The sequence below is a fragment of the Mesoplodon bidens genome, assembly GCF_964165515.1.
Source record: "Mesoplodon bidens genome assembly, chromosome: 2".
NCBI classification, from domain to species: domain Eukaryota; kingdom Metazoa; phylum Chordata; class Mammalia; order Artiodactyla; family Ziphiidae; genus Mesoplodon; species Mesoplodon bidens.
The window spans coordinates 68795611-68814507 of record NC_138177.1 but is presented as its reverse complement, the minus strand read 5'-3'; the positions used below and the strand labels follow the sequence as shown (position 1 = coordinate 68814507).

The window sequence follows — 18897 nt, the reverse complement described above, 5'->3', positions numbered from 1 at the left end:
AACATCACCAACCCCACCACCACAGTGTCAAAAATCACTCTTCATACCAAAAACCAGGAAAATATCAACTTGAATGAAGAAAATGCAATCAATAGACACCAAAACCAAGATGACAGATGTTGGAATTATCTGACAAGGATTTTAAAGCAACCATCATAAAAATGCTTCAACAAGTAATTATAAAACCCTGGAAATGAAAAAAAGACAAAACCACTAGAAAGTCTCAGCAAAAGAACAGAATATATGAAGAAGAAACAAAGGGAAGTTTTAGAAGTGAATAATGCAGTAAATGAAAATTAAAAGTCACTTAATAGGCTTAATAGCAAAATGGAGATTATAAAGGAAAGAATCAGTGTACTTGAAGATTAAAAATGTGCAAGCTGAACAACAGAAAGAAAATAGACTGAAAAAAATTAACAGAGACTCAGAGTTCCATGGGGGCAATAATAGAAGATCTAACATTCTTGTTATCAAAGTCTCAGAATGAGAGGAGAAAAAATAAGAAAGTTGGGCTAAAAAAAGAAAAACTATTCAAAAAGTGTTGAAATTTCTCCAAACTTGGCAAAAAGCACAAATCTACAGATTCAAGAAACTGAACGAACCCCAAAGAAACTCAAAGAAACACATACCAAGACACATTATAATCAACCAGCTGAAAACAAACAAAAAAGAAAAAAAATCTTCATAACATAGAGAAACAACACATTAACTACAGGGGAAAACAATTTAAATGACTGCTGATTTCTCATTAGAAACCAATGCGGGCAAGAGGAGTAGCATAACATTTTTCAAGTGCTGAAAGAAAAGAACTGTCAATCTAGAATTCTATACCCAGGGTCAGCAAGATCAAGCACCTTACAAAAGGTGGTAAAAAGGGAGCCAAGAAGAAAGTGGTTGACGCAGTTTCTAAGAAAGATTGGTACGACGTGAAAGCACCAGCTATGTTCACTATAAGAACTATTGGGGAAACACAAGTCACGAGAACTCAAGGAACCCAAATCGCATCTGATGGCCTCAAGGGTCATATTTTTGAAGTGAACCTTGTTGATCTGCAGAATGATGAAGTTGCATTTAGAAAATTCATGCTAATTACTGAGGATGTTCAGGGCAAAAACTGCCTGACTAATTTCCATGGCATGGATCTTACCCATTACAAAATGTGCTCCATGGTCAAAAAATGTCAGACCATCACTGAAGCTCACATTTATGTCAAGACTACCTATGGTTATTTGCTTCGTCTATTCTGTACGGGTTTTACTAAAAAACGCAACAATCAGATTTGGAAGACCTCTTAAGCCCAACATCAGCAGGTCCTCCAGATCCACAAGAAGATGATGAAAATCATGACCCAAGAGGTGCAGACAAATGACTTGAAAGAGGGTAAGTAAATTCATTCCAGGCAGCATTGGGAAAGACAGAAAAGTCCTGCCAATCTATTTATCCACTCCATGATGCATTTGTTAGAAAAGAAAACATGAAGAAGCCCAAGTTTGAATTGGGAGAACTCATGGAGCTACATAGTGAAGATAGTAGTTCTGGAAAGGCTACTGGGGATGCAGCAGGTGCTAAAGTTGAATGAACTGATGGATATGAGCCACCAGTCCAAGAATCTGTTTAAAAATCAGGCTTCTAATGGTGACAAATAAAAGATCTTATTTGTGAAAAAATAGAATTCTATGCCCAGGAAATGAAGGTGAAATCAAGACATCCTCATTGTGAAGGAAAACTAAAAGTATTTGTCACCAGCAGACCTACCCTAAAAGAATGGCTAAAGGAATATCTTGAAACAGAAAGAAAAAAGAAGGAAACTTGGAACATCAGGAATAAAGAAAGAGCAATGGAAAGAGTAAAAATATGGGTTACATATCATGGACTATCCTTCTCCTCATTTCTTTCTTTTTATTGGCTGCACCAGGCGGCTTGCAGGATTTTAGTTCTCCCACCAGGGATTGAACCCAGGCCCTGGAAGTGAAAGTACTGAGTCCTAACCACTGGACCACCAGGGAATTCCCTATCCTTCTCCTCTTGAGTTTTCTAAATTATATTGGACAATTGAAGCAAAAATTATAACATTACCTGATATGGTTCTCAATATGTGGAGAGGATATAGTTAAGATAAGTTATTAAGGAGTGATGGTAAATGAATCTTGTAAGGGTAATGTTTCTACATGCTAGTTGAACTGGTAAAAAGCCAACATCAGTAAACCATAAGTTACGTAGGTTTAACGTAATGCCTTGAGCAGCCATTTAAAAATCTATTCAAAGAGATACACTCAAGGGCTTCCCTGGTGGCGCAGTGGTTGAGAGTCTGCCTGCCGATGCAGGGGACATGGGTTCGTGCCCCGGCCCGGGAGGGTCCCGCATGCTGCGGAGCGGCTGGGCCCGTGAGCCATGGCCGCTGAGCCTGTGCGTCCGGAGCCTGTGCTCCGCAACGGGAGAGGCCTCAACAGTGAGAGGCCCTCGTACGGAAAAAAAAAAAAAGAGATACACTCAAGATACACTATGGATAAATCAAAATGGAATTATTTTTAAAATATTCAAATAACCTACAGAATGGCCAGGAAAGTAAAACGGAGGAATAAAAAAACAGGAGAAACAAGAAGAAAACAAACAATAAAATGGCAGACTTAAGTCATAATATATCAATAATTACATTATATAAATCAATGGAACAGAATAGGTAGCCCAGAATATACCCACACAAGTATGATCAACTGCATTTTGACAGAGGTATAAAAGAAATTCAAAATAGACAACTAATGAAAACACACTGTATAGCACAGGTAACTTCACTTAATGTACTGTGGTAACCTAAATGGGAAGGAAATCCAAAAAAGAGGGAATATATGTATATGTATATGTATAGCTGATTCATTTTGCTGTACAGCAGGAACTAACACAACATTGTAAAGCAACTATACTCCAATAAAATTAACTTTAAAATAAAAAGCAATTCAATATAGAAAGGACAGTCTTTTCAACAAATGGTACTGGAACAACTGGACAACCATATATTATGGATATAGGTCTCTTGTTGAATAAATGTATTACAGATATGTTCTCCCACTACGTGGCTTGCCTTTTTACTATTCTAACGGTTTCTTTTGATTAAAAGAACTTCTTAATTTTGCTGTACTATACTCTAAGCCTTCATTTTCTCATCTGTAAACTAGGCATTATGGTAGTATTTCACTCACAGGGTTGTTATGAGGAATAAATAAAAGAATGCAGGTACTCCTGGTACTTAGCAAAGCTCAGATATTATTATTATCCCCAGTGCCACCCTTTTGTTCTCCGTATAACCTTCTATTTCCTTCCATGTTCTCTATTCTGAATCTCTGAAAGGTCACATGGTGTAACAGAAAAGGATGGCCACATGGAGAAAATTGAGATGACTCATTCTCAATCTCATGACCCCACCTACTTAAAATCCCAGCAGGGGAAGAGATATAAGAAGGTGACTACAAGAGGGAAGTGGGTTCATTTTAGTGACTGACATACAAAGAGCAATATGCTTGCTTCCCCAGCATGCTTCGTCTTCACCTTTCTCCTCTGCCAGCTCACAGGTGAGTCCAGCAAGATCCTCCTGTTTTCCTGACTGCCTACCCCATCCTGCATGTAGCTCCAGGCTCCTGGTTCCACTCTGGGCCTCTGGTTCAACTTAGGAGGCTCTGCTCCCTCATCTAATATTGTTTTCTTTTTTTTTTTTTACATCTTTATTGGAGTATAATTGTTTTACAATGCTGTGTTAGTTTCTGTTTTATAACAAAGTGAATCAGTTATACATATACATATGTTCCATATCTCTTCCCTTTTGCATCTCCCTCCCTCCCACCCTCCCTATCCCACCCCTCTAGGTGGTCACAAAGCACTGAGCTGATCTCCCTGTGCTATGCGGCTGCTTCCCACTAGCTATCTATTTTACGTTTGGTAGTGTATATATGTCCATGCCACTCTCTCACTTTGTCACAGCTTGCCCTTCCCCCTCCCTATATCCTCAAGTCCATTCTCTAGTAAGTCTGTGTCTTTATTCCCGTCTTACCCCTAGGTTCTTCACGACATTTTTTTTCTTAGATTCCATATATATGTGTTAGCATACGGTATTTGTTTTTCTCTTTCTGAGTTGCTTCACTCTGTATGACAGACTCTAGGTCCAGCCACGTCTCTACAAATAAATCAATTTCGTTTCTTTTTATGGCTGAGTAATATTCCATTGTATATATGTGCCACATCTTCTTTATCCATTCATCCGATGATGGACATTTAGGTTGCTTCCATCTCCTGGCTATTGTAAATAGAGCTGCAATGAACATTTTGGTACATGACTCTTTTTGAACTATGGTTTTCTCAGGGTATATGCCCAGTAGTGGGATTGCTGGGTCGTATGGTAGTTCTATATTTGTAGTTTTTTAAGGAACCTCCATACTGTTCTCCATAGTGGTTGTATCAATTTACATTCCCAGCAGCAGTGCAAGAGTGTTCCCTTTTCTCCACACTCTCTCCAGCATTTATTGTTTCTAGATTTTTTGATGATGGCCATTCTGACCCGTGTGAGATGATATCTCCTTGTAGTTTTGATTTCCATTTCTCTAATGGTTAATGATGTTGAGCATTCTTTCATGTGTTTGTTGGCAGTCTGTATATCTTCTTTGGAGAAATGTCTATTTAGGTCTTCTGCCCATTTTTGGATTGGGTTGTTTGTTTTTTTGTTATTGAGTTGTATGAGCTGCTTGTAAATTTTAGAGATTAACCCTTTGTCAGTTGCTTCATTTGCAAATATTTTCTCCCATTCTGAGGGTTGTCTTTTGGTCTTGTTTATGGTTTATGGTTGTGCAAGGGCTTTTATATCCTGTGGTCTCTGACTCACAGAGGGTAGGAAGAGACTGGAGGGAGAGGAGAAGGAATGACTTTGAGAGTTGACTACCCTTCTGATTGTCCCAGGGAATGAAGGGCTGAAAGAAGTGGTGTTGGGTATCAGAAAAACCTGTGTCCTAATCTGGATTCTGCCATGAAATAGATGAAGAATGTCATCTTCCTCGGACCTCAGCCTTCCCTCATTTTGAGGGTAATTTAAAAAAAATAAGAGATGGTACAGATGTATATTTATTTACTTAGAAATATATATTTTAAATGTTTTAATTTAAATATATTTATAACATTTATACATATACTTCTATGTTTTATATTTATGTAAATATAAATATGTATTATTTAGAAAAATATTTTAAATTATTATGCATTTAACAATCATACTGATGGCAGAGAACATTTGAATTTTCTCTCTTAACCCAAGTAACACAATCAGTCTCTACTTAGAAAACCAACTCATAGGTAGGCACTTTATATTTAATGCCAAGAAGGACTGAGGACTTTTCTATGCCTGTCACAGGTATTGTAGTCTTTCAAGATGTTACTATCTTCAGGACTCTCAGGAAGGACCAGGAACCCCATAAGTTAGGAATATCTTTCTGGTCATCAAACTCATGGAGAACCACCATGAAGTCTCCCTCTGAGGATTTGGTGTGGCTGGTTCATTTATGTGTGCTCCAGGCCTGCCAGAAGAGACCTGCCCAAGCCCACATATTAAATCAGGCCTCGCAATCCTCTCCTCCCCACCACCTGGTGTCTTGAACTGTTAAGCATCAACAGACTCTCACCCTCCGTGAGTTCGTTAAAAGTTTGCATTTTTAGGAAGCACCTGGTCCTGGAACTGACCCTTACTTTAAAAAACATTCCTTGAACGGAAATGGTGATCAGAAGGGGAACTTGGGGACGGTGAAATTGGGGAGGACGTGGCAGGACTTTTCAAAACCCAGGTGTCCACCTGAAACATGACCTGGGGCAGCGGGGTGCAAGTTGCAAGTGTGCGCCCTGCTCCAGGAGGCTGTGGCAGCCTGCGTGCTATACATTCCGTGATTGAAAGAACAATCTGAGATTGTCATAGAGCCTCCAGTGGGCAGGACTGTGAAAGCAGTGCTGGCCCTGGAGAAGAACTCCTGGGTTTGACTTAGCAGCTATATTATTGTGGATAAGTTTCTTAGCCTCTGAACCTCAGTGTTTACAAGTATGTAACAGAAAATGAAACTTAACTTGCAAATTATTGTGATGTTTTAAATAAAATATCAAATGCAAAACAATATAATAATAATCACCATTTATTAAGCTCCTATTACATCCAAGGCATTTTTCATACAATCTCCTCACAAGTCTATAAGATAGATATTATTATCCCCAAAACTTAGGCTCTGAGAGGTCAAGGGTCTTAGGCAAGATTACACAGCTATTAAGAGGTAGAACAGAAACTGAGTTTCCAAAGCTAGTGCTCATTTCATCACACCAAACTAACGGCCTAATATTGTACCCTCAGAAAAAGTGCTCAATGAATGTGTATTTGAGATGAATCTTCCCCAGAGATTCCTTCCCTCTCCAGGTACATGAGGCCAAGGTAGGCACTGGAAATGCCTAAGAAGAGTAGGGAACTCCATTTCCAGGACGTGAATGCACCAAACAAAAATTACCCTGGCCAAATTCAGAGGGACCAAGGAACAACTCTTGCAGCCTCAGTATTCTCATCTGGAAAATGGGCAAAATTTTATAATTATAGGATACAGTAGGGTTGAGGAGACAGTTTATAAAAGGAACTCAGAAAAAGCGGGTGAGGAGGTATTGGGGAGGTGTTGAAAAAGACCAGAAGAGACAAACAAGAGGAACGTTTCGGAGATGAGTGAGGGGCAGAACAGTAGGGAACTTGAATGTGAATGTTGCAGGTTAGAACTGGAGTGTTGGCAAAGGTGGCTGGTGAACTGGGAGGCTTGTCAGCCTCTGTTCCATGTACATCTTACATGGTACTGATTGTAAATGCCCTTTCCAAGTACATTAATTAAGGGGAATTTGGGTAAAGAACAGTAGTTTCCAAAGTCGTTTTTTTCTATTTTAAGCAGTGGTTTCCTTTTATAAAAAGAAAACTTACACAGAAACAAACAACTCTGATGCATAGAACTGAAGCCTCCATGATGGCGGGGGGGTGGGTTCCATAGCCTCCACCCCATCCCCTACCCCCTTGACCTCCATCTAAGCTCCCAAGAGGTACACTGAGGCACTGCCACAGACCTCAAAGGTAACAGGGGCACAGCTTGGGAAACCCTGCCTTAGGAGCCCTTGTTACTAATCCTGGCCTTCCACTCACTTGGCACACATCACTATAACCTTCAGAGCACCAGACTCTTCATCTATAAAATGGGATTGGACTAAGTAGTCCCTAAAATTCCTCCTAGATTTGAGATGCTCTGGTCCTTGGTTTCCATGGTGAGGGTGGCATGACACGCTGGTGCATTCTGATAGAAGCACCCAGTACTGGAAGAGGTGCTCGGGGACTGGGCTGGCAAGCAGGAGGTGGACTTTACACACTCCGCTATGCCAAGGTCTTCCTCCTAGGTCACCATTCCTTGATTCTGGTTGTACTGATGGTGTCCCTTCCTCCTAATTTGGCTCCTTCCCTCCACTCAACACATGAGCCTTGGGGGAACAGGTTAAGGGGAGGAGGTGACAGCCAAAAGGAAAGGAAGGTGGCAAAAGGGAGGAGCTGTTGTCCCTTCTTGTTATGAAGAGCATCTTAGGGCTGAATCTCCTGGTGCCAAAAATACCTGAGACTTGGCCAGGGCAGAAAGCAGAGGGTCTCCTGCCCCAGCTCCCTCAACCTCCAAAAGTAGGTGGGTGGGGATGCTTCTGTAGGAATTATCTCCCTGCGTGGTGATTGGACTTATTCTTACTCTGTGAATTAGCCAGTGACTGGTGTATAGGTGTTAGGGTCCAGACCACCTTCTAAGAAGCTTACCTTACTGAGAAGCCATCCAAAGAAGTTTTGGGAAATCTCACTTTTAGCCATTCTTGCAGAAATGAGACCAAAAAGTGGGAAGCTTTCTCAAAGCCTGTCTCTTATAGCACTACTGCCTGTGGTTCCCTCTTGCTTCCCACCATGTCTCAGACTGCTCTGTACTTCTCAAAATGTTTTCACATCTGTATTCACAATTCATCCTTCCCTAAATCCTGGTGAATAAAGGTTATTCTTTTTCTCCTATGAGAGGTGAGAACGCTGAAATTCGAATTTACGTTTAGGACGTAAACTGGGGATAAGCTGATATTCAAAGTGATAGTGGAAGGCAGCAGTGGAAAGAATGCAGGCCTCTAGAGGAGATGGGGGAACGAACTACCTTCTCATGTCACTTCTGCCAGTTTCCAGTTTGGGGCCTTGGGAAAGTCACTCAGCATCTTGGAACCCCAATGTCTTCATCTATAAAGTGCAGCTTAAACTTTATCACATAGAGTTGACTTGAGGATCAAGAACAGGAATACCCATTAAACCAAGTATTCATTCCTGGAGTTATTATTACAGAGGAACCAGAATGGAACCCAGGTCTCCTGACCCCCAGTTAGACCAGACCTCTAACTTTTTTACACTGCTGCATGTTGCCTGGGAGAAGAGGCCATCTCCACAGGTCCCTGGATGAGACTCCAGACCCCATCACCAGGTGATCTGGAACCTAATGCCTGTAGATCAGTGATCCTCTAACTCACAGCAAAATGGTATGTCTGGTCACCACCCAGGGGAATAGCTCCTCATGGGGAATTTCAAGTGGAAAATGAAGTGACATTCATGGTGGAATTTCAGGGGGTAGGTGTGAGAAAGAGTTGAAGACTTCCACAGGGAAGGACTTTGAACTAGGATTTATGGGTCTTAAATAAGATTTAGATGGACAGAGAAAAGGATAAAGCACCAATAAAAGCGTGAGTTAGGACGTAAACTGGGGATAAGCTGAGGAAGGAGCCCTGGCTGCTTGTCTGGTGGTAGTAAGTGGGTGGCAGTCCAAGGCTTAATATCTTCCCATAGCATCAACTTTTGCTGGCCTAGGAACAAAAGCCCTAGGCTTCTCTCAGATACAATCAACCTGGGACATGCGATACCCCTGAACTAATTACTATGCAGAGGAATGCTACCACTTGAGTTGAGGTACCCAAACCATATGGCTGCTACAAAATGAGGAAGGACTGAAATGAATGCAGAAGAGGCAAGTTACAACATTCACCACATTAATCCAGGTGGGAGGGTAGATGAGTCTCATGGGGCCCAATCCTCCCTGGCCTTGTAGATAGGTGTTAGTAGCTACTCATTCTCTAGGGCCTTCTGATGACTCAGGTCATGTTACATCCCCTACCCCCATCATGTGTTCCCTAGGTACTGTCATTTCCCCTTTCACAGCACATGTTGTTACTTATTTAATGACTCTCCCCCAACTCCATGAGTGCAAGGATCATAACTATCTTGCTCCCCAGTCATACTCTCAACTCCTAAACAGTGCCAGGCACAAGTATGGAACTAAACAAATTCTTGTTAAAGGAAGGAATGACTGAATGAGCAGAGCATGACTTACCTAGACATGGTAAAACCCTATAAGGCCACACACCGCAAGTGGAGAAGCCATCAGAGAAAGGGGAGCTTCAGTTCAGTCTTAGAAGCTGAGAAGAGAAGTGTCTTGTTTCTGGACCCCCTTTCACAGTCAACTGGGAAGAGGAAACAAAACTGGTTAGGACTTAACCAACCCAGGCCCTTAACGTCTGAGCTCATATTTAGGGAATAGCATGGAACTATTTTCTTCTTTTATGACTCTTCTCCTCACTCTGAAGATACAATAAAGATAGAACAATATCCTCCATCTAGGTTCATGTTGGCAATTTGCACTGTATTGTCCTCTAATTTCATTCTAACAAGGAACAATGAATTTGGAGATATTTTCTTATATCTCCACACAATTAACATTTCTTAAAATGTACCCTAGGAAGATAGCACCATGTATATAAAGATGTGAAAAGAACAATTAATTATTCATGGCTTAAGTGCACACACACTTGCTAAAACACTAAAGCCACATCCTTACAATTTTGTCACCTCCTTGACATATACATGTCCCCCAAACCTCACATGAAAATTAAAATACTCAAAGGTGCCCTAATCCAAGAATTGCACCTACTTGGGGGCAAGTGATATCCAATTTTTATTTGACTGCAAAATATTCACCCCTTCCATCTCATGGTTGAAGTAAGAGAATGAATATATTAATTGATAAATCAAAAATTCAAATAAGACTGGTTTTGTGTATAACATTTACTGGAAATATTTTGACACCCCATGAGATGATCAAAGAGAGAGTAATGAAAAACCATCCTCCCTTAGTATTAATGAAGCAGGGAGGGCAGCTTTTTGGAAAATCAGCTTATTTAACAGGATGATTTGATAAAGGCTTGAGTGATCCAATGTATATATGCATATATATAAATTATAGAGGGAAAATGTCTGAAAACAGGAATCAGCTCCTAAAAGGCATTTACTCAGGAAGAGAAACCAGTACTTTTAGAGATAAATTTAGCAAAAAATTTGGTCAAGATCCAAGACCTGTTATCAAGGGGCTAGGTCAACATTTGGTAGCACCAGATTCCCTTACTCTGGGGGTACTGGTAGAGCAGCTTGTACTTGAAGGAAGGTCACCAAAGGACTTGAATGGTAAATCGGGATTCCATGAGAACCCAGGGCTTCAGAGTTGACACTTGAGCCCTTGAGGGACCTGAAGAAAGGGACTAATGGAAAGGGCTGGAGCTGGTACAAATGCCAAGGGACCTTCAAACTGAGCCATAGTGGAAAGAGTCCAGGCTCCAGGGCTGAAGTGACATTGGGTTAAATCCTCAAATTATCACCTGCTAGCTTTGTGCCCTTGGAAAAGTTACTTAGGTTTTCTTGAATCTCATGTTTGTTTTTGTTTTTTTAATCAAATCCAGTTAACAAACTTTTGCTGTAAAGGGCCAAATAGTAAAATTTTAAGCTTTGCAGGCAGTATGATCTCTGTCACAACTATCCAACTCAGCCTTTGTAGTGGAAAAGCAACCATAGACAATGTGCAAAGGAAAGAACATGGTTGTGTTCCAATAAAACTTTATTTTCAAAAAGAGGGGGCAGGCCAGTTTTGGCCCATGGGCTATTTAGTAGGTTGCTGCTCAGTTGACCACTTCTGGAAGCTTTTTCAGCAGCCATTCTTAACTGTTTTTCACCTGGAGCCACAAAATCAGTGATGGTTGTTTGCAAGTCATGCTTTCTGAGGTGAACTAAGATTGCAGTGAAACAGAAATTTGGGAGGCAGGGAGCAGTAAAGCCCTACTACAATTCCTGATAGTTCAGGTTAAACATCACAAGGTAGCCTGGGCATATTCCAGAGCTCCCAGTCACTCACCCTTTTCCTTTCCACTCAAGGAAGGATATTGGAATTCAAGTGAATGAGAACCTCATTTGGGGATGATCTTGAATTCACTCCCATCCACCATAAAATAGAAAGATAAATTATCCTCAAACTTCTAAGCTACCACTATCTTTAAAGACTTACAGCTTGCCTCCCAGTGCCCTGGTTTGTGCTTAAGAGTCTCTGCCCCAGGTCAGATAGACTGCTACCTTCTTCATCTGCAACAAAATCAGCTCTCCCAGGAGCAATCTGGGAGTCCTAAATGGAGCTTGGACAGTAACCTCCCCACTTGTCACCCCACAGGAACTTGTCATGGTCTACCTCAGAGCTTGGTCTTTTCAGCCAGAGATCTCTGGGAATGGGGTGGGTTTGCCTGTAGTCACCCCTTTCAGGCAGAGAGTTCTGACCTCAGTGCCTTTGTGTGAGTGAGGTTCCTAAGGGTTTCCCAGGACTGGTTGAATTAGACTGAGAGGGTTTCTTGGGACCTTTCCAGGACCCAGAGGGAGTGAGTAATTGGTGGCAAGGGCAGGAACTCAGCTTTATTTTATGGTTCTCTGTTTCTGCAGGGCCAGCAGCCTCTGGAGTACTGAAGAAGCTAGTTGGTGCCCTTGGTGGGTCTGTGACTTTCCCACTGAATCACTCAGTAGATCAAATTGACAGCATTATCTGGGTCTTCAACACAACCACTCTCGTCACCATACAGCCAAAGTTGGCAGACAAAAAACCCGTTATCATAGTGACCCAACATCGTAACAAGGAAAGGGTGAATTTCCCACATGAAGGCTACTCACTGAAGCTCAGCAAACTGAAGAAGAATGACTCAGGTGTCTACCGTGCGGAGATACACAGCTCAACCTTCCAGGATCCCCTAACCCAGGAGTATGAGCTGCGTGTCTATGGTGAGCAGAATCAGTTCCAAAGGCGGATGACTGCCTTCTTAAAATGGTGAACTCCCTGATATTGGAGCTGTTCAGACAAAGGCTAGATAAACCCTTGGCAATAAAGTGGAAGAGGGAACTCGTGCGTGGATGAAGTAGATATAACCAACCCTTGAGGTCCCCTCTTAGATATTCAGTAAGAAGGATTGTGGTGCAGCAGATAGGCTTTATGAGAAGTGACAATCATGCAGGTCAAATGTTGGCTTCTCTACTTACTAGTTACATGGCCTTAGCCAAGTTACTTGATCTCTTTGAAACTTAGTTTCCATATCTGTAATGGGGAATAAAGTGATACCTATCTTAGAAAGATTATCAGGTATAACTATCAATCACACCTCTTCCCGTGAAGATTCTAACCAAATGAGAAATAGACACAAGAATCAGAAAGGAAGATAAAAATATCAGCTTTATTTTTTCTGGTAAAGCTGGATAATAAAAATACTTTCCCCCAAGTCTAGACTTTGGTGCCTATTCAGGGAAAATGAACTTATGAAACAATTACTCAACCAGCTAAAAGAATAGCTGCCTCTCTCACTGAGCTGCAATATCGGGACACCAGGAGATGGGCCTGCAGGTTTGCTGGTAGGAGGCAGACCATGCACCTTGATCCAGGTGTGTCCTCCATATAGATATAGTTGAAAAGAATGGATGACATGCATTCTGCAGGCAAACTAGTGGGGGAGGAGGGGTGAGGGCAAACCACATTTAAACAACAATCATAACAGCTCAAACATGTAAACAGAGAAATGTAGATGAGGGATGTCAGACTCACCATCTCAGCAATGAAACAATTGTTCATCCTCTGAAAGAGTGAGCACAAGGTAGAGAGGGGAACCAGAAGTGTTGCTCCAATACCTTTGTTCTCTCCTAGAGAGTAAAGTGAGTCTCTTCAAGGAAGCCTGAGGACAGGGGAATAGGGAGCCTCCAAAAAAAATAAAACTAATGAACATCTAAAATGATTTTAACACAGTGCTTGCCATATGCCTGTGCTTAGTAAATGGCAGCTCATTCTTGTTGCATTGTAATTATTTCTATTATTATTGTTGTTGTTTTATGGCTGTGGGCAATCTGACCTAGATAGTTCTCTTCCCCGGATAAGAATGAGAATTCTGCTCTGAATTGCTGCTTCCTCTCCACTCTGTAGCACACCAGGGAGATTCAGGTCCAAGGTTTACAAGAATAATGTAGAAAAAATGAGAGCTATGGGCATAGTTTCCACACTTGGTTGTCTATTTCTCTTTTACAGAGCACCTGTCAAAGCCCAAAGTCATCACAGGTCTGCAAAACAATAAGAATGGCACATGTGTAACCAATCTGACATGTTCCATGGAACAGGGAGGAGAGGATGTAACTTACAGCTGGAAGTCCCTGGGACAGGTGATCAATGAGTCCCATAGTGGCTCCATCCTCCCCATATCCTGGAGGCAGGAGAAAAGGGACATGACCTTCATCTGCATGGCCAGAAACCCCGTCAGCAGCAACTCCTCAAACCCCATCTTTGCCTGGAAGCTCTGTGAAGGTGACTGTCTCTCCTCTCTCTCCAGGAGTCCCTGGTCTTAGGACCTATATCTTCTTCAGCTCCTGGTCCCCCATGGGAACAAGCCCTTTGTGAAAACTGGAAGCCCTGGGGAAGTCATCAGACTGGGAGGAAGTTTGCAATTGCTCCAAAAGTTGGGTCATTTTCCCTAGCTGACTCTTCTCCCTGCCCTGTGCTTCCACCCATTCTCTCTTTAAAGGTGCTGCTGGTGGCCTGGTTACCTCTGTGATCCTCAAACTCCTGTTGTCACTCATCCTGCTCTGTTTCATTGCATTGGTGCTAATTATTTTGATCATACGAAGAGAAAGAAGAAAAGGTAGAGCATGAACTATTTTTGTTTTCACCCTCAAGCATGCATTTTCTCCTTCATTTATTCAACAGTATGTTGGACTGTGTGCCAAGCTTGGTGCTAGGCACTAAGGATGCAGAAATGAAGAATCCATCATCTCTGTCCTAAAGGACAGCACCAGCCATCTGTACTCCTTAGTTCTGGAGTGGAGAGAATACCTGAGCCCTTAACTTCTCTCCTAAGACCAAGGCTCTCCTAGTTCCTTCTCCAGTGCCTGCCCTTCTCCTTCCCCCCAGAGGGACTTACTAGTGTATCCCTCCTGCTGACACAGGTCACACACTGTTGACTCTGCTCCCCTGACTGGGAGGCCATGGCCTTCAACTCTGAGGTCCACAAACCAGCACCGTCCGTTCAGCCCATCCCTGTCAGAACCCCCAATCCATCCCAGTTCTCTCCATTGGATCAACTCCAGAGACTTCTCTCTACTCCCCACCTCAGTCTAGATACATTACTCTTGGAGAAGCCTTTCTCCAGGCTGTACCCCATTCTCTGTGTCCCTAAACCCTGCAGATTTGTCTTCTCGGGTTCCCACTGATATGGTCCACTCACGGTATTGAGGAGGGACCTAAGCGTTGGTTGGGTACGAACTGCAGACTTTGAGATATTCTCTCCCTCCTGTAAACACAGTAAAAGCATTTCTGATCTCCTCTGCTTCCTCTTTTGGCTGCCTTTGTCCAGAAATTGGGAAGTGAAGTGATGAGGGTGACCAGTTCATCTTGGGGTTCCTGGGTTTAGCACTGAAAGTCTCATGTCCTGGAAAACCCTTCAGTTACACAGAAATCAGGATGGTTGGTCACCCTAAGGGGATCATCCAGATGGTGGGCCAATGGGGGTGGCCAGTGGAAGGAGGAGCCAGCTCTGATTCTCTCCCAACTTGGTTTCAGAGTCCATTGAAGAGAAGAAGGGACTGAACCTTCATCCAGAAACTCTTAACTACTCCCCCGCTTTTGGAGAGACCTCAGAGTATGACACAATCTCTTACTTTAATGTGAGTTCTTTCCCATCTTTCCTGGGGCCTGATTCTCCTCTCTGAGGCCCTCCTTGTTTTACTTGAGATTTTTCCATGGATTTGGGCAACATGGGAAATGGAAATGTATAACCCTTTAAACCCAATGTACCTGTGTCTCCCCCAAGTCTTCATGGATTCTCTCTTGTGCAGGAACTGGTGGTCTCTGGAGCATCTGGTTCTGACCCAGCCAGTAATACTCACACTGTGATCTACGGAATCACTCCTTCCCCTCCACTGTTCAAAATGGCCACTCAACAGACCCAATTCCTTTTGCATAGGATGGCGGGTAGAGAAATGTGACTTTGACATGCTGTTTGAGTTATAGTGTCAGAAAACTGGCTTTAGAGATGCCATTTCCTCTGAGGCAACTCAAGGAACCATCAGGAGGGGGCTGAGAGGGTCCATGGTGGCTCTGGGCCCTCACTCAAGGCTTCCCAAGTGTGGGTCGCCAAGCTGCAGTGAACAAACACAAGGTTAGTTCAAAGAAAACTCTTTGAAAAGAAAATCCTAAGACTAAGGTTTAAAGAAATACAAATAACAAGAGACAATTTGGAGACAAGAACTAGGTACACAGCTTCAAAAGGTCCACTGGCAAAAATCATTGCAGCCGAGGCTAGGCTTGCTCCTTAGGGGTCATAGTGCCCTTTCCACATTGGCCCACTTAATGAAGAAATAAAAGCACTTTGGAGCTTCAAAAATCTTAGTTTTACTCCAGCCTTCAGTGTCTCCTGATCAGGATGCATCTTCTTATACTTATCCACAACTTTTCCAAGAGGAGATATTCTGTTTCCTCTTTGACGTTGTTGGTGTCCTGAGAGCTACTTCCTTCCTCACAGGGGTGACCTCTTTGTGCTTCACTCAGCCCGTCTTCTGTCAAAATTGATCACTTTGTCACCATCCTCCCTCTTCCCCTGCTCAAGACACATTCCCTGGAGACCACAAGACTGTCCTAGATGTTCAGGAATAAATTTCACTGACCCAGGATATTTTTCTCCAGCCTAGAAGGAGCTTTTGTTATTGCTGTCATTGTTTTGGGTTTTTTTGTCCCTTTAGTCAGCATTTCTGATTTGCTCCATAAGCTCTTTTGACTGATGGAAAAGTTTATTTCCAACATTGACAATATGATTTCAAATTATCCTTTAATCACTTTAGGAGGCTCATAGCTCATGGGACTTATAAATCTTACATATTTATTAAGTAATTCAACCAAGATACAGTTTTCTTCCCTTTTAACATTTATTTATTTTATTTATTTTTGGCTGCATTGGGTCCTCGTTGCTGTGTGCGGGCTTTCTCTAGTTGTGGTGAGCAGGGGCTACTCTTCGTTGCAGTTAGCAGTCTTCTCGTTGCAGTGGCTTCACTTGTTGCGGAGCAGGGGTTCTAGGCACGTGGGCTTCAGTAGTTGTGGCTTGCAGGCTCTAGAGCACAGGCTTAGTAGTTGTGGTGCATGGGCTTAGTTGCTCTGTGGCATGTGGGATCTTCCCAGACCAGGGCTCGAACCCGCATCCCCTGCATTGGCAGGCGGATTCTTAACCACTGCGCTATGAGGGAAGCCCGCAATTGCTTCTTGAAAAAAGTCATTAATAATTACAATAGCAGTCACTGACAAGAGCACTTCCCACTCCCCCATTCCAGCTCCAGAACCCTCTCTTCTCTCTCACCATCTCCTCCCACCTCTGTTTTCCCTTCTCTGGATTCTGGATGTCTCTTTGGCCTTGTCTATGTGACCCAGGGGTTGGTGATGATTTCTTTTGTTTGTTTTTTGTTTTTTAACAGAGCACTGTGCCAGAGGAAAATGCAGTAAATACACTTTATTCCACTGTGCAAATACCCCCAAAGGTAAGAAGCTTTAGAGCTGAGTTTTATCTTAGCTGTCCCATCCTCCTTCCTGTTTCAAGTTTAGCTAGAATTTCTTGGGCCCCAGGGATCTCATTTTCCTTGGTACTAAAAGGCACACCAGGATACCCATTCCCTTTGCTTAAGGTTACACAGGTATGTGGGGAATAGAAAAGAATTGTGTTTTAGGAGTGAAAATGGGGGTAATGTGGAACAAATAGAGTAGGAGAGAGGTTGCAGGCGGGATCAATAGGGAAAATCAGCAGGATCCTGACTGAGGGCATGGGAAAAGTTCCATGGCTTAGGCTGTGCCTGGGAGAAAGGGATGGCTGGGGAGACAACTCCGGCTTGTTTCTGAGCCTCTAGTAAACTGGAGGCAGGAGAGTGTTCTTCTTCTTTTCCATGGTCTAGCTATGTTACATGTGATTTGCAACTTCTCCCCAGTCAAGCTACTAATGTAGTAAGCTTTTAAAGATTATTCCTTCACAGATCACACTTGGCAGAAGCAGGGATACCTTCCTGTCTCCTCTCCCAACCACATCAGAAAAATGAGGATGGGTAAAGCACTTTGCCTAGTAATAGGAAAGGTTGGTTTGGATAGATTATTAGAGGGAAAGTTGAGTTCATTAAGCATTCAACAAGATAAATGTGGGTTAGGCTTGAGGAGTAGTTTTTCTAAGGTCAAAATGATTAAACAGTGGGAGAAAGCATAGCGAGAGGTTTGGGTTGGGTACCCTTGGCAATGAAGAGTGTCTGGGATGGTGGGGTCTCCTGGGGGGATCCATAGTTCTGCTCCTCTCCAGTGTTCTGCATCCTTATGTCTGCCCAGCAGGTGGAGAAATCCCACTCACTGCCCACGTTGCCAGACACACCAAGGCAATTTACCCATGAGAATGTCATCTAAGCAGCCATGTGCTCCAAAGAAAATGGTCAAAAGAATTCACTGACTTAACCAAAAACATCAAGGAAGAATGAAGGACACTGACTTCCTTCCAGAACAAAGTATCCCTTAGGCTCCTTCAGACTTAAGAGTTCCTAATCTGGGAATTTCCTGGTGGTCCAGTGGTTAGGACTCTGTGCTTTCACTGCTGAGGGCCAGGGTTCAATCCCTGGTTGGGGAACTAAAATCCCACAAGCAGTGTGGTAAACCCAAAAAAAAAAGAGAGAGAGAGTTCTTAATCCTTCCCACTGCTGGGAAATGTCTTCATATCCAGAATCCCTCCTGAAAATGTGACTGGGAATTTATCAGCCAACTCAAAGCAAGGGCTTAGAAGCATCACTGTTGAAATGTAAATGCAGCTTCACACATTTGAATGACAGCTCCCATTCCAGGGTTTGGAGATGAGGAATATACCAAGTGTTTGGTTGCCAAGAGAGCAAGAACTTCAGAGCAGCCAGCTGATGTTCCCCACAGAAGCAGAAGACAGCAGTCAGAAATGGATTTATTTACTGACTCATCAACGACGTGCCTGGCACTGTGCTGAGCTTACTGTGATTTTCGTCAGATGTGCTCTCTGTTCTCCTGAAACTGACCCTTCATGAACTACTTCCGTGGGCAGTGGCAGCAGACCTGACCACTGATTCCCAACACCCAGGGGGTCAGGTGTGGATCCACAGGACTTGGGAGTCAAAGCACACAAGGACAGAGAAGCCACGTAGAAGACTCAGTTTGGCTGAGTGGAAACTCAGAAGTGTGACTGACCACTGCCCCAGCTTCATTTACACTTTTGTACTGCAAGGGAGAAACCCAGGCCTTAGGCCGCCTATGCACGAGCCCATCTCAGTGGAAGAACTGCGCCTGAAGACATACTTTGAATCTATTTATAGGAGACTTGCAAACATTTAAAGTTGTTTAATTCATTCAATGAATATTTATTAGGAACCTCTGTTAGGTCAGTCTAGCAAATAAGACAGACATGATCCCTGCCTCCATAGAACTCACCTTT

At 42.8% G+C, this 18897-nt stretch overlaps 1 protein-coding gene and 1 pseudogene across 2 annotated transcripts; both read left to right on the top strand.

The window, feature by feature from the left end:
• Positions 1-842: 842 nt before the first annotated feature.
• LOC308612016 (small ribosomal subunit protein eS1-like) lies at positions 843-1618 on the top strand (annotated as a pseudogene). Its single transcript has one exon. The product of its transcript is annotated as a small ribosomal subunit protein eS1-like (transcript).
• A 1893-nt stretch (positions 1619-3511) lies between these two features.
• On the top strand, positions 3512-17855 carry SLAMF7 (SLAM family member 7; the record flags this gene model as incomplete). The annotated part of the gene is made up of 7 exons (XM_081223990.1): positions 3512-3566; positions 11849-12181; positions 13467-13739; positions 13957-14073; positions 14991-15094; positions 16892-16954; positions 17784-17855. 7 exons carry the CDS (start codon positions 3512-3514, stop codon positions 17853-17855), a joined length of 1017 nt encoding a protein of 338 aa, XP_081080116.1.
• Positions 17856-18897: the final 1042 nt, after the last annotated feature.